At 57.4% G+C, this 15,831-nt stretch overlaps 1 protein-coding gene across 1 annotated transcript; it reads right to left on the minus strand.

Annotated features, from left to right (window-relative positions):
• Positions 1-2,382: 2,382 nt before the first annotated feature.
• COL8A2 (collagen type VIII alpha 2 chain) lies at positions 2,383-6,265 on the minus strand. Its single transcript, XM_060082240.1, has 2 exons — positions 6,064-6,265; positions 2,383-5,449 (listed from the first exon to the last, which is right to left on the minus strand). Exons 1-2 carry the CDS (start codon positions 6,263-6,265, stop codon positions 3,531-3,533), a joined length of 2,121 nt encoding a protein of 706 aa, XP_059938223.1. The 3' UTR covers positions 2,383-3,530.
• Between the last annotated feature and the right edge of the window lie 9,566 nt (positions 6,266-15,831).

Genomic DNA, 15,831 nt, shown 5'->3' on the forward strand with positions numbered 1-15,831 from the left:
GGCAGGAACAAGCCAGATTTTCCTGCTCTCAGAGCCGGACTTCATAGGTTGCTTCCCAGATAGAACCCAGGCCCAGCCAGGAACCAGAACGCTGTAGGAGGATGCAGAGGGGACCGTGTTATCACCGGACTGCTGACCTTTGTGTGAGGGGGGCACATCGTCTCAGGTGAAGGCCAGGCCTCATTCTGCATCTTGGGCCTCAGTCAAAGGCCTTGGCCTGTTGCGAAGTTCTGCACACCATCCATTCTGAAGAAAGGAAAATTGAAATGGAGGAGGCACCTCCCCTCAAACTTGAGGGATATTCCAGCCTCGGTGGAGAGAGACGCATGCCCAGCTCTGCAGCTAGCCTGAGGTTTCAGGACTGTTGGACAGGCCTGCTTTCAGCCAAGATGGGGTTCTTCCAGGCTGGGGAAAACCACAGCACTTTTCAGGGCACAGGTTGGTCTCAGGTCGGCTGTCCAGATTCCCAGAGTACGGCAAGTTATGGGGCAGTGCTTTCTCCCAGGACAGCTCCCCTGGCCCTGCCTTCAGCGTTGGGCCTGGCACTAGCCCCGCCCACAGGAGCAAAGATTCCTGATTTCATTCATAATTTGTATCAGATGTTGAAACTTGACCCTTGGGATCCTGAGCCAGCTGTCATGCTCCACTACCCTTGAGAGCTTGCAGGAATGTTCCAGGGAAGCTTGATCCGTCTCCCCTAGCTCCAGCCACTGCCTTACTTTGCTTTCTTAAAATGCCTCTTGGCATTTACTTGGTGCAGAGCCTCGGCAGCTTCAGAGAATCAAGCATTTCTGATGCGGTGGTGAGAGGACCCCTGGCTGGGAGGAATGCACGCTCCTTGAGAGGGCACAGAGCAAGAGCCCCAGAGAGCTCCCTGGGTGCTTTATGAAATCCAGAGGCTCGAGACACCTCTGAATCAATGCCAGTTTCAGCACAGTGCTGTTTATTCAACAGGCTTTATTGAGATTGTGTCAATACAGTCAATACCGTTGTTTTTCTTTTCAAAAAGAAGTCCCATTTTCTTTGATTCCCAAGTGCATTTTTCCCCGAATCTTCTGTGACACAGGGTACATAATAGGTATGTAGAGAACTAAGCTCCTATACCAGGTTAGAAAGGAAATTACTAACGGAAAACATTTAAACCTTAATCTTAAAAAAAAAAAACAAAAACGAGGAATCAGAATATAAAAATGCACAAGGTAATGTAGTTTTCATTGTTAAAACCTGACATAGTTTATCAAAGCTAGTCAGTTAAGTAGACACCTGGAAATCCCATAAATATTTCGGAAACACCACCCACCTCTCCCCAAAGGCTTCAGGAATGACATTTAGCAGAAACTCAGTTCTGTGAAACAGCAATTTTTTTTTTTTTTTTTTTTGGCTCCCTGTACCCTCCTCAGGGCCCTGGGCTCCCACTAGGAGCTGATGCATTTCCGCCCGACAGAACCCTCCCTAACAGGTCAGATGGCAGTGGCTTTGACCCAGGAAGGAGGCTGAGCAGATGGCCCCACGAGGTATGATTTGAGACTTGGTACCCGTGGGTGCCGATGAATAAGAAACCCACCAGGAACCGTAGCCACAACCTGCTCTTGAAGTGTCACTTGGGCAGATTTGGGTTTTCGTCTCTCCTTTTGAAAGTTAAAGCAAGCAAACGGTCTGCTTTGTTTGGAGAAGTTGTGGCCAGGCGATGGGCCTGAGGAGCCACAGAGTAACAAGTCGGGAGTCAGTGGCATGAAGAACCCAGGGGCAGGACGGGAATAAAGACGCAGGCCTATTAGAGAATGGACTTGAGGACATGGGGTAAGCTGGGACGAAGTGAGAGAGTGGCAAGGACTTATATAAACTACCAAACGTAAAATAGCTAGCTAGTGGGAAGCAGCCGCATAGCACAGGGAGATCAGCTCGGTGCTTTGTGACCACCTAGAGGGGTAGGATAGGGAGGGTGGGAGGGAGATGCAAGAGGGAAGATATGGGGATATATGTATATGTATAGCTGATTCATTTTGTTATACAGCAGAAACTAACACACCATTGTAAAGCAATTATACTCCAATAAGGATGTTTTAAAAATAAAAGAAGTCAGTGGCCAGCCTCCTTCCTCAACGTGGGAAGGAAGGCTGGCCTGGGCCAGAGCTGGAGCAGGTTCACGCTGGGTCCTCAGCTCTATCCACTCAGCTTGAACTAGAGGCTGAGGGCATGGGAGGGGGTCCTGCCTGTTTCCTGCAGGGCGGAGCTCTGATTGGGGAAAATGGCAGAAACATCCAACTCATTCCAAAGGGGCCTGTTGGCACCCTTTTTCTCAGGGCCTCATCCTCCTGGGCCCTAATCTTGCCTAGGACAGGAAATTGGAACCAGAGGGTGAAGGAGAGGAAGCCCCAGCAGATTAACCCCTGTAGTCAACACACACCCATCATATGGCTCTTATTAAGAAAAAGCAGGCGGTGGCCTTCATCCCCAAGCTTGTGTGCACCTTGTTCTGAGGGTAAACAAGAAGCTCTCTGCCTTGGGGATACTGGGGTTGGGGGTGGCAAGGATCCCTTACAATTTTGTCTGAGAAAATCAGCCCTCCCCCAGCAGTTGAAAGGAGAGAAAGGGAGGACTACTCATGTTTGCTGATTGCCCATCCTGCCTCGTGCCCGCCTGCGGCGGTCCCTAGGGGCCTGGGTGGCTGGCCTCATGATGGACAGAGCCAGAGCTGGTGGGGGCAGCCTGGGGGATGGAGATGAACGTGAAGAGCTGCCATCCTGCCCCAGACCCATGCCCCTACCCCTCACAAACCACCGTTCCCCATGGCTGCAGCCTGAGCAGTGAAGGGGGGTCGGCACTTCCTGAGAGCCTGAAGGAGGGGCCACACGCCTGCACCTGCCAGGGACAGGCCTGATGCCACCGCCCCACCGCTAGGGTGGCAGTCCTGACGGGGTGTCCACTGGCTACCTCGACGGTCCCCCTCCTCTCCCTTCCCCTGGAGAGAAACAAAAACTCTTCAGGGGACCCACCGTCTTATGCTGGAGGTCCCGCCCGGGGCAGCCGGAAGAGCCCCAGCCAAGAACTGAGGGAGGCCCTTCCCCATTCCTTGAGCAGGGGCCGTCTGCGGGCAGGCCGGAAGGGCAGGGCTGTGAAGATGTCTGCCCGGGGGAATGGGTGGGGGAATTCAGTCCCCTCTCAGCTCTGACTCACAGAGCAGCAGCATCCTTTGCCGCCCAGCAGAGCCCAGCACTCACAGGGGCCAGGGGTCTCCACCAGCTGGGCAGAGTGTCCTGGGGCCCTGCCTGCAGGCCAGGCAGGGCAGGAGAGGGGGCACAACCCCGACGCTGCACAGACACTCGGGGGAGAGGAACGCAGGCCACCTTCTTCCAGAAACAACCTCAGCCTGCGCGGCGGGAGAAACCCAGTCAGTCTCCTCAGGCCGAGGCCACGGCCGCCTCTGTTCCTGCCTCTGTTCGGCCTTTGGTTTTTTCTTTAAATGGAGGTTCTTTGTAAGTGAGAAGGTCTCTCTGCCGCTAAAGAGGAGGAGGCCGGGGCAGCATGGGTTATGTGGGGCACAGCAAGAATCCTGAAAAGGAGGAGTGGATGTACTCGGTGGAATAGAGGCCATTGGCCTGGTCCGAGGGCATCTGCACCCAGACCTGGTCGTTTGGCCGCAGCTGGAGCACGGCCCCCCCAGACGCCTGGTCCAGGTAGCCCTTCTTGTACTCGTCATAGGTGTAGGTGGCTGGCACGTTGTTCTTGTACAGGGCCACCCACACGTTGGTGCCCTTGACGTGCACGTGGTAAGCAAAGTAGTAGACCCCGCCCACGGGGCAGGTGAAGATGCCGGTGGCCGGGTTGTAGCCACTGTGGCCATTGTAGAGGGTCCGGTCAAACTTCACAGGCATGCCTGAGGCAGGGAAGGGCGAGGTGAGCACAGCGGTGAAGGCGGGCGTGGCGTGGGCCGACAGCTCGCCCAGCCCAAACCGGGGCTTGGTCCCCTTGCCCAGCACAGCTCCCTGCACGCCGCCATTGGGCAGGTGCAGGCCGGCGATGCCAGTCTCATCGAAGGCCCCAGGGGCACCAGGGGGCCCGGGAGGTCCGGGAGGCCCAGGAGGGCCCGTGAGTCCTGGGGAACCTGGAACCCCAGGTGGCCCTGTAGGCCCAGCCATGCCAGGTTCCCCCACTTTCCCCTCTCCAGGGGGCCCCGGCAGGCCTGGTTCACCCTTCAGGCCTGGCAGACCCTGCGGCCCGATAGGGCCAGCCGGCCCCTGGAGTCCTGGGATTCCAGAAGGGCCCCTCAGGCCAGGCTGCCCAGGGAGCCCCAAGTCACCCTTCTGCCCCAGGGCTCCTGCCACCCCTGGTCCTCCAGGGCGGCCCGTGAAACCTGGCTCGCCTTTGGGCCCAGTCGGTCCAGGAGGTCCATGAGCCCCTGGAAGCCCCCTCTCTCCTGGGAGCCCAGGTTTCCCAGCCAGGCCACTAGGCCCCTGGTCACCCCGAATGCCAGGCACTCCTGGGGGTCCACCAGGCCCCGTCTCTCCCTTAGGCCCCAGGGGCCCACGTCGGCCAGGTAGCCCTGCAGACCCCGGAAGTCCAGGGGGGCCCCCAAGTCCCTGTGGTCCCTGTTCCCCCGGCTCCCCATCCTCACCTGGCTCGCCCCTGTCCCCCAAGAGCCCCGGGACCCCAGCTGGGCCCCTGTCCCCCTTGGGACCTGGCAGCCCTGGCATCCCATAGCCAGTGGGGCCTATCAGGCCAGGAAGGCCCCGGGTGCCTGGCTCCCCTTTGGCCCCTGGTGGGCCCTGTGGCCCTGGCACCCCTGCTGGCCCTGGTACCCCCATACCATCCAGCCCAGGGGGCCCTTTGGGGCCCAAAGCTCCTGGCTCCCCCCTGGGTCCTGGTAGCCCAGGAGGCCCAGACGCACCCTTATCTCCAGGGGCCCCAGGAAACCCATCCAAACCTGGTTTGCCCAAGCCAGCTGGACCAGGGAGACCAGGGGGTCCGGGGGCACCCCCCTGGCCTGGGGCTCCAGGAAGCCCTGGTTGGCCCACTCCATTTTCGCCCTTGAGGCCTCGATCACCCGGGGGCCCAGGCTCTCCCTGGGGCCCTGGCTCCCCCCCAAATCCTGGGGGCCCTGGCACCCCCTGGGGGCCTGGTTTTCCAGGGACAGCAATGCCTGAGGGCCCAGGTAGGCCAGGGGGCCCTGGGGGACCCCGGAGGCCCTGGTCCCCTCGTATCCCTGGCTCCCCCCGAAGCCCCGGCTGCCCTGGTGGGCCAACCTTGCCTGGAATCCCTGGGGGACCAGCCTTGCCCATCCGGGAGAAGCCAGGGGGGCCAGCGGGTCCAGGCTGCCCATGTAGCCCTGGTTTTCCAGTGCCTGGTTTTCCTGGGAAGCCAGGAGGGCCAGGGGGACCCCGCGGCCCGGGTTTTCCAGGCGGACCAGGCTCTCCTTTCAGGTCCATTGGCAACAGCGGTAGAGGCATTTCTGAGAGAGAAAGAGAGAGAAGGGACAGTCAGGGGCCTGGACAGTGGGGACAGGGGACCCATCTTCCCGCTCCCCATACCAGCATGTGGTGCAACTTGAGGGGACAAGGTTCTGTATCTGTTCATGAAGACCAGGCCCGGTCCCCCCCTCCCTGCTTTCATGGAAGATGGAATTTAGGAGGTTCCGTGGGCACCTTGGGAACGGCAGGGTATCCACACCCAGGGCTCTTAGCACCCAACCCACCCAGACTAGGCCTTCCCTAAGAGCTTCTCATCCCTGCCTGACCGGGGTGGAGTGGCCACCAGGTGGCACCAGCATCCCTCCTTAGAGCCAATCGGAGCCGACCCGCCCCCCCAACTTCCCCACAAACCTTCCCGCCCCTCCCTCTACCTAAAGACCATCTCCGCCAGCCAGCGGCACCCCACTTCCCCACCCCCCTTCTGCACCCGCCCCGGACCAGCATGAGGAAGAAAGTGGAGATGGGAAAGTCTTTGGTGGGGATTGAGGGGCTGTGGCCGGAGGCGGGGGCGCCTGGGAAGAGCTGGTGGAGGTCGGGAGGCAGGGAGTTGGGGGTCAGGACTGTCCGAGGCGGGGCGGGGCGGGGAGGTGCTCACCCAGGTATTGGCCCTTGCCCTCGCGGAAGGGCGGCCCCACGGGTCCTTTGTGCATGGGCTGCACGTACTGCACCGGCGGGTAGCCCGCTGCCCCGGCGGCTCCACCGCTGGCGGCCGCCCTCAGCCCGCACCCCAGCACCAGCACCAGCAGCAGCAGAGGTGGCGGCGGCAGCGAAGACAGGGACGTCAGAGCGCCCCGCATGGCGTCCTTGGGCTTGCTGCAGGGAGGAACGAGAGGGGCCATCAAGCCAGCCCATGGGTACTTTGGCACCAGGCCCAGGGACTCACAAAAAGATCAGAATTTAGATATTATTCACAAGCAATTCTCAAAGTCTCAGAGTCTGCAGAAGTTACTAAACCTCTCCTAATCCTGCCCATAGCTCTCTATCACCGCCCCCCCAAGTCTACCGAGGACCCCTCCCTGGACAACAGCCTCCCCCTAACTATTCACTTGGCAGCTAGATGCCCTTCCAGAGCATCTCTAACACTGGCACAGCTCTGCCAGAAACTGTTTGATGATTACACCCACTACCATGTGCTGGGCTGGCTCTCTGCCAGCCAGGGGCTAAGCTCTCTAGAGATGGAAGCTCACTTAATCCTCCTAACACTTTAACGAGGTACTGTTATTGTCATTCCCATTTTCCGGATGACAAAACTAATGCAGAGGTCTCTAGGAAGCAGACAGGGATTTTTTTTTTTTTTGGTTGCACTGGGGCTTAGTTGCAGCAGGCAGGCTCCTTAGTTGTGGCATGAGAACTCTTAGTTGCGGCATGCATGTGGGATCTAGTTCCCTGACCAGGGATCGAACCCAGGCCCCCTGCATCAGGAGCATGGATTCTTTTTTTTTTTTAACATATAAATTCATTCATTTGTTTATTATTTTTGGCTGTGTTGGGTCTTTGTTGCTGCGCGCAGGCTTTTCTCTAGTTGCGGCGAGCAGGGGCTACTCTTTGTTGTGGTGCGCAGGCTTCTCACTGCGGTGGCTTCTCTTGTTTTGGAGCATGGGCTCTAGGCACGGGGGCTTCAGTAGTTGTGGCTCGCGGGCTCTAGAGTGAAGGCTCAGTAGTTGTGGCGTACGGGCTTAGTTGCTCTGCGGCATGTGGGATCTCCCGGACCAGGGCTCAAACCCGTGCCCCCTGCACTGGCAGGCGGATTCTCAGCCACTGTGCCACCAGGGAAGCCCTGGGAGCATGGGATCTTAACCACTGTGACACCAGGGAAGTCCCAGAACTGGGATTTGACTAAGGTCTCTCTGACCTCACATTATGTCGATGCCCTTCTGGGGCTCCCCACTGCCTTCAGGATCAAGTCCTTTGTGGGAATTCCCTGGCGGTCCAGTGGTTAGGACTCCATGCTCTCACTGCCAGGGGTCCAGGTTCAGTCCCTGGTCGGGGAACTAAACTCCCGCAAGCTGTGTGGCCAAAAATCAATTGATTTTTTAAAAAAAGAAGGGGCTTCCCTGGTGGCACAGTGATTAGGAATCTGCCTGCCAGTGCAGGGGACATGGGTTCGAGCCCTGGTCCGGGAGATCCCACATGCAGTGGGATCTAAGCCTGTGCGCCACAGCTACTGAGCCTGCGTTCTAGAGCCCGTGTGCCACAACTAGTGAAGCCTGCGCACCTGGAGCCTGTGCTCCGCAGCAAGAGAAGCCGCCACAATGAGGAGCCTGCACACAGCAACAAAGAGTAGCCCCCACTCGCCGCAACTAGAGAAAAGCCTGTGCGCAGCAACAAAGACCCAATGCAGACAAAAAATTTTAAAAAGTCCTTGGTGCCCAGCATGGCGTTCAGGCCTTTTAAATCTAATCACCTAGTGGGTGCCTGTGTCTCCAACCCTATCACCTGCCACCCCTTTCTCTGCCTCTCCCCTCCCCCATACCTTTGCCCCAGACACCAGGCAGCCTCACACTTCTGGGCCTTTGTACCTGCTAGTTCTCTGCCTGCAGTGTTCTTCCTCTCTCCAACTCGTCCTTCAAGGCCCAGGGAAGCTGTCATCCCTTCCTCTATAGAGTTAACCCCTCACTCCTGTGTCCTGATCTAGCCCTGTCACAGCATTTAGCTCAGCTCTGAGAACAAGGCCTGGGTTGGGAAGAAGCACAGGCTCCAGATTTGGATGGCCACCCTGAGTCCTCCGCTCACCAGCTGGGGAAGCCTGGGCAAGAGGTTTCCACTCTGTGAACCTCAGTTTCCTCATCTGTAAAATGGAATAACACGTCCACACAAAAACGTGTACATGAATGTTCATGGTGACATTATTCATAACAGCCACAAAGTAGAAACAACACAGATGTGCATCCCCTGATGAATGGATAGTGTGGTATATCCATACAACGGACTATCATTCAGCAATAAAAAGAAGGGAAATACTGATAAATGCTACAATACAGATGAATCTTGAAAACATTATACCAAGTAAAGAAGCCAGTCACAAAATCATATTATCTAATTCTATTTGTATGTTCAGAATAGGTAAATTTATAGAGACAGAAAGTAGATAGATGAGTAGTTGCCTAGGGCCGGGGGGAGTGGAAATGGGGAGTGATTGCTAATGGGCACAGGGCTTCTATTAGGGGTGATGAAAATGTTCTAAATTGCTTGCTGTGATGGTTGCACAATTCTGTGAATACCTTAAAAAAAACATTGATTCGTACACTTCAATGAATCAATTGTATGCTATGTGAATTGCATCTCAATAAAGTTCTTTTTCTTGTTTTTTTTGTTTTTTTTGTTTTTGTTTTTGCGGTACACAGGCCTCTCACTGCTGTGGCCTCTCCCGTTGCGGAGCACAGGCTCCGGACGCACAGGCTCAGCAGCCATGGCTCACGGGCCCAGCCACTCCACGGCACGTGGGATCCTCCCGGACCGGGGCACAAACTCGTGTCCCCTGCATCGGCAGGTGGACTCTCAACCACTGCGCCACCAGGGAAGCCCTCAATAAAGTTCTTTTTAAAAAAAAGCTAGGCTAGGGAATTTCCTAGTGGTCCAGTGGTTAGGACTCTGCGCTTCCACTGCTGGGGGCCTGGGTTTGGTCTCTGGTCGCGGCCAAAAATATAAAATAAAACAAATTAAAAAAAATTTTTTTTTAAACTTAGCTAACAACCTGCTTCTCAAGGCTGCTGTGATGATTAGAGGTATCACAGTGCCTCACGGCAAGCACCCATCAATATCTTCACAGTGGACTAGCCTGGCATTTCACACACCCCAGGAAAGTCTCACTTGCCCTGGCATCCCTGCTCCGGGCTCTCCTCACCCCACCCAGGGGCCTCTCCACACCTGCATCTGGCCACAGGAGGGAGTGCGGGTGCGTTGTGCACACCCAGGGATGTACGTGGGGCTGAGTCTGGAGCTGCAGTGCGGTGTTCCTCCAAACTCAGTATCACTCAGGGCTTTGCAGGAACGAACGCGGGGGTCCGGAGAAGGTCGGTGAAGCTGCCAACCCAGCTCTGCCATCAACCTCTCTGTAACCCTGGGCAGGTCGTTCAGCCTCCCTCAGCCCCAGCATAATAGTAACACCTGCCACCTAAGGGCTCCCCACGTGCCAGGCAGGGCTTCACCAGCTTCACATCACTAATCCTCTTAATGATCCCCCCACCAGCTCATACAATTATAATCCCCTATTTTATAGACGTAGAAACAGAAGCTTAGACTAAGAATCTTGCCCAGAACACCTTCCCTCAACACAGGCCACCTGCTCTATCTGCACCATGATTGGTGCTGGGCCTCGTGAGGCCACACGGTGTAGGCCTGGCACTCAGCTACTGCTGACGGAAGCTCTGGCCACGCACTGCCCTAACGTTTCTTTGACGTTCCATCCACGTGCAGCCCTGCGAGGCTTGTCGGCCCTGTTTTACAGATGAGGAAACCGAGGTGCAGTCGGAGCCTAAACCCAGGCACTCTGACTCTTGAGCCCCAATCCCTAACCACCACACCGTGTGGCCTCTCCGGAGGGGGATAAGGGCCCTCCTGCACTTGCCACCTGAGCTGGGGGCTATTAGGGTGGAGGTGGTGCTCACACATCACAGAGCCAGAATGTTCTGCCTGGTTGGGGGGCAGAGGGTTGGGGGAGCAGGTGGAGGGGCAGAGCTTGCCGCAGGAAGCAGGGGGAGGGGAGTGAGCAGTTCTGGCCTGGGTGGGCCAGAGGCCAAGGTCATGGCACCCCCACAGAAGGACTCAAGAGAGCCCTGGCTCTGGGGAGCCCTGGTCCCCTTCCCATGCTGAGTTGAGGCCTCACTAGGCGTGGGGGGTGATGGAGGGTGCAGGCAACCTCAGGCTCAGCTGGGAGGGTGTCTGGGGTGGGGAGAACTGTGGAGGAGCACAGGCAGGCTGGGCGCCAGAGGAAGAGCCCCCAGTCCACTCAGGAGCCCGGGCAGGGGCAGGGCCCCTTGCCAGCGGCCCACTTTTCTTTCCTCCTTGGCAAGGTGGATCTCCAGGAAGCATCCCCACCCTATACCCTGTAGCTCCCTGAACTTGCCCCATCCCAGCACCGACAGCATCATGGTGGTGGGGCAGATCTGCTGCAGGACCCCAGAGCAGGTGTTTCCTCTGGAGGGAGGGGTGTCTGAGTGAGGATGACAGCTCACACCTCTGGTTGGGCACCACCTAAGTGCTGCATATTCTGCATTTGATTTAATTCCCACAGGGTCCCTGGGAAAAAGGAACTATTGTGCTTTTTCTTTCTATAGATGAGGAGTCTGAGGCTCGGACAAGTACAGTGATGCGCCCACTGGCTACAGCTGGCAGCCGGGATCTGAGCGGAGGTCTGTTAAGAACCTGAGCTCTTAACCTCTGGGACAGACTGCCATGGGGGAGGGAGTGGGGGAGAGTGCGCCAGAGAGCACAAGCTAGACAGAGAGAGAAGCAAACTGAGAAAGAGAGTCTCTCTTCCAGCCCCAAGCTGCCTGTGGGTTTGAGGAGGGAAAACTTACTCTAGCTCTTAGAGGGGAGGCGGCTAGGCCACTCCAGGTGGGGGGCTTGGCCAGAGAAGGGGCTGAGAATTGATGGCCCTGGAATGGGGCGACGTGGCAGCCCAGGTGGGAGGGACTGCCCCCCAACGCCGGCCACCGTCAGAGCCAAGGGTGCCTGGGCGCCCCTGAGCCCCTGCTCACTGCCACCCCTCCCCCCGCCACTGCAGGCTCCCCAGGCTCTCTGGCCTCTGTACGTTCGTTTCACCCTACTGCTTCGCCACCTCCTGACTCCTACTCATTCTTGGACATCCTGGAAGCCTACTGGATGCCTCCCCCCGGGCTCCTCTGACACCTGCAGGTCTCCCTCACAGCTCTTGTTTCCCTCTTTGGCTCTCCTGCTCTCTCCCCGCCACATTCCCCCGACTCCATGCCCAGCACAGGACTTGGATGGCACACAGAGATGCTCCATAAATGTTTGATGAGCTCAATTTGCTGTCAGATTTAATGATCGCACCAATAACTCACTCCAGGAAGCATCCAGGACTTTGCACAGATACATGTCACACGGCCCTGGGAGCCCCCTCCCTAGGCCAGGTGGGCTTATCTGTTGGCTAGAATGGAAACAGGTGGGACATTCCCGTGGCCTCAATCAAGGATCTTCAGCTAAGAACTGCCTGCACAGGGAATAGAGGCACACAGGGAGGAACAGCTGATCCATTTGCTTGCTCCTGGCCTCCCTGTGAGGAATGGCAGCCAAGCAGGGGTGTCAGGGGTTGGCGGAGGGCCCTGAGGCTCAAGCCTGGCTCTGCTGTGTGACCTTGGGCAGTCCATCACCCTCTCTGGTGACCTCTTAGGAAGGCAGGCAGGAGCCAGGGCAGCTGGGAAGGGGCTGGGCTGGCAGGGGCAGGAGATGGGATGCAAAAGGAGCCGGTAATTCAAGGGATGGAGCGGTGGCGGCAGCAGGGTAGACGCGGTGTTTGGACAGCTGCAAGTCCTTAGCGGGGATTTCCCCCCTTTTCAACAAATCCCCGTAAAACAGCATTTTGTCCAAGTCAGCGTTTTGTGGCAGCCTGGGCCTCCTCCAGCGGCGGCCGAGGAGGTTGGCTGGGAGCGGGTAGTGCTCCAGGGTCTTTCAGACCAATTGAGAGGGGAGGAGAATGGACCCCAGTAGGAAGAAGCGCATGAATACAGACCCCTCTCTCCCTGGACAGGGCTTTGGGAGGGGAAGGGGCATCAGCAACAGTGACCCCTCCCCACCAGTCCCCTCTCAAAGGGTCCTGTCCCAGGGGGCGACCAGCAGAGGGGAACCAGGTGATCCTATGGAATTTAAGGGCCTGCCCACTCCCCATCCCATTTCGCATGTGAGCTATCAGAGGTCCAGATAAAAAGGGGAGCCTGAGGGTGGGGCACAGGCTCCCAACGGACCGTGCAGGGGTGTGGCTAGCGTGGCCCTGGCAGCCCCCCACCCCCACCCCCGGTGGGTGGATGGAACGTGGCTCTGTGCAGGCTCCTGCTGCTCCAAGCCCCCCACCCCAGAAGGGCGGCTGCAGCTGAGGAAGCCTCGGGGAGCTCAGGCAGCCCGGGGCCTGGCCAAACCACAGGTATGTTATGAGACGCTTCCTGTTGTGGAGACATTTCTGCGGATCGGCTGCCCCACTTGCTCCCCCGGTGCCTCCTGCCTCCCCACTCGCCCAGCCTCGCTCTGTTCTCTCCCTGGGTCTCTGGCCCTGACTCATTTCTCTCTCTCTCTTTCTCTCTCCAACCCGGTCGCTGCCACTTCTACAGGTGAGCAGCATTTCTTGCTCAGGCTCTCCCTATCAGGGATCCAGCCCTGGGGGGCCCTAAGGCCCTCTAGGTCCCGGCAGCCCCTGAACTGCCATTTCAGCAAAGCTACTTACCAGCTGGGTGATCTTGGGCAAGTGACTTAACCTCTCTGAACCTCGGTGTCCTCATCCGTGAAAGGGTTAACTGAGATGGTCTAAGCCATCAGCCCCTCCATGCTGCCTTGTCCTGTTACCCCGGTGGCCAGAAAGTCCTCCCTTCAGTCTAACCTCAGGTCCTCCTGCTGCAAAGCAACATCTCCTCCAACCCTTGAAAACCTCAGGTGACTTGCTGCCAAAGGCCAGCACCTTGTGAAGTTCCCTAAAGTCAAATTTCTGGCCTGCTAGGCCTTTTCCCTAACCACTCCTGAGATGACACCGACCAGGGGTCACACAGCCTGCTCAGGACAAGGATGCAGTTATGGATCCTGGAGAGGAGCAGACGAACTGCCTTCCTCCCTCACTGGGCACGATGCCCACCCCCACTGCTGAGCAGGGTGGCTCCAGACCTCTCCAGGGTTCCTGAGCCCCCCAGCCCCCCCACCTCTCTCTCAGCTTGCAGAGATCAGAGAGCCCTTTCCCGTCCCCCTCTCCTGAGTCTCAGATGAAGGGGGTCCTGTCTCCCACTCAAGGCCCTGGGCCCCTCCACACCTCTTCCTCTTCCTCGGGGACCTCTCACTCTCTGTGGATGCCTCCCCCAGTCTCCAGCCTCTGCATCCCACATCTACACAGGCCTCACCCCCGCCCCTGGCCGCCCTCATCTCTCTCCAGCCCTTCTCAGCCAAGCTTCTCAAAAGAACTGTCTCTACCCCTCACCCTCTCACCTCGTGTTTCCTTCTCCCCAGCACTGACTCCCGCCTTGTGACCCTGCTTTCCTCCTTCCTGGAAAGGCTCTTCCTCAGATTCTTCTCTGCTCCTCCCCTCTGCCCACTCTGCAGACCCAGGCTTGCCCCAAGGAGCTGGCTCACGCCTCTTCTCTTCTCTCTGGATGTTTCTCCTGCAGTTTCCAGCTCTCCCCAGCTCCCACAGTTCCAATCCCATCACCAAGGACTCCCACATCTGTTTCCAGCTACCTGTCTCCTGAGCCCCAGACCGCTGAGTTTGACTATGAGCTGGGCATTTTTGCCTGGCTGTCCCTCATACACCTCCACCCAAACTGCTGTCACTACCTTCTCCCCTGTTACTTGCTTCTCCCCCACTCCCTGGTGCCCAGGCCAGATATCTGGGCGTCACTTCTGACACTTCTGACCCTTCCTTCTACATGGAATCTCTCTAGCCTATAACATGCCTTAGCCCAAGTAGAAAAGGCTACCCCTCCTTCCAGCCAACTCAGGCCTTACTCGTTGCCTTTCCCGAGTGCCCTTGAACAGTAACCAACCTGCACAACTGTACATGACAGCCCTGTTCCTTTACCCTCAAACCCCCAATCCGGTCTTATGGACTCTGTCTCCTCTACTTCTGGGTATGTGACATGCCCACCTGTGTCCCTTCCTCTGTGTCTCTGTGTCGCTGAATCCAGATCCTCACCTGCCTGTGTATCTGAGGCATCTCCTGGTGTGTCTCTCTCCTCCCATCTCTGTGTCGTCATCCCATTTGTCCACCCACCTCTGTGACCCTGTCTTTCTCCGTCCTCTCTTGTGCCTTGGACCTAGATCCTGTCAGAGTTCCAGGTTCTGAAATCTCTAGCTGTTGATGGGAGCCTCTAGAAGGCCAGCACGTATGGCCTTAATGTTAACGTCAGATCTGGGGCTGACCACCGTGGACGATCCACGAGCAGCCCCACAAGGTCTGGGTGGAGATTTGTGGGGCCCAGAATCCATGAGCTGAGCTCACTGTCCTACAGGCCACTGGGACTCTGAACCCCTCAATTTTAAATGTGCAGGCATGAGGACTGCTCCAAAGCCAAAGGGCTGCCTGGAATCTGGGAGCTGGCGGGGTGCAGGGAGGTGATCAGGCTGGGACAAGGCTGCCTGGAGGACACCTTATCATCCAGGTTGATGGCAGGACAGGAGTGCTGCCCTCTTCACACCTTGTCTACCCAACCAGGCTTCAAGAGTCCTAACATCCCTCACCCCTGCAGGTGAGGCTCCCAGACCACAGGGGACCTCAATTTGCAAAGCAGCACTGGAGGGAGGTTTGAAGGACAGAGGAGAGTTCAACATACTCATAGGGGCAAGTGATGGTGGAATATTCCAAACTGACAGCAGAGCAAAAACCTCATCAAGGAAGACTGAGGGGCTTCTGAGGTGGGCAGCATCTAAGAGGCAGAGAACCTGTGGCTCTGAAACTTGACAGCGAGAGAGGTTGCCTGGAGATAAAAATAGGGCTTCATTGGCAGGGTTGTTGCAGCCTGGGTGAGGGCCATGGACTCACCCTTAGGGAAATCACCCATGTTCAGGGAGTGAGAGGAGCCCACTGTACCCTGAGCCCCAGCATCCTGAATCCAAACAACCCAAACTTTTCGATGTTTCCCTGTACCCACCTGCCTGCCTTTGCCTGAATTGCTCTTTCTATCTTTCTCCTCCAGGCAAACATGTTATTCCTCATTTAAGACCCAGCTCAAATGCTGCTTCCTCCAAGCGGCCTTCTGTGCCTCTCTCAGGCAGAAGAGCTCCTCCTCCAGGGCATGTCTTCCCCCAACCCCACCCCATCCCCAGCTGGGGCTCAGCACACTGGCACTCTGCAGTCTGCAGCCTGTGTGCTCCAGCTCCTGGCCTCTGACAACGCCACCTCCCACCTCCAGACAAGCCTGCAAGATGGCTTCTCATAGGGTCCCTTTTTCTTTGTGGCTCTTCCAGGGTCCTTCTCAGCTCTGGGCTGGAGGGGGCTTGTGCTGAACCTCCCTCCCTGCAGGTAACTAGGTTTACCTCCCAGACCCCCAGCCTCTGCCCATCTCTGAGGCTAGCCACCCCACTACCACCCTGGGGAGGAGCTTCTTGCGGGGCAACAAAGCATCCAGGGAGGTAGGGACAGCCAGGTGGGGGGCCCAGCAGTGGACAGGACCCAGGGCAACAATGTATCCTCATGCAGGTGGCCAGGGGACCG

Source organism: Mesoplodon densirostris, chromosome 2, assembly GCF_025265405.1.
Source record: "Mesoplodon densirostris isolate mMesDen1 chromosome 2, mMesDen1 primary haplotype, whole genome shotgun sequence".
Lineage (NCBI taxonomy): Eukaryota > Metazoa > Chordata > Mammalia > Artiodactyla > Ziphiidae > Mesoplodon > Mesoplodon densirostris.

Coding starts and splice junctions, on each gene's coding strand:
- COL8A2 (XM_060082240.1), bottom strand. CDS start 6,265: ATGCGGGGCGCTCTGACGTCCCTGTCTTCGCTGCCGCCGCCACCTCTG. Junction 5,450..6,063: donor GGGCAAGGGCCAATACCTGG/GTGAGCACCTCC, acceptor TTTCTCTCTCAG/AAATGCCTCTACCGCTGTTG.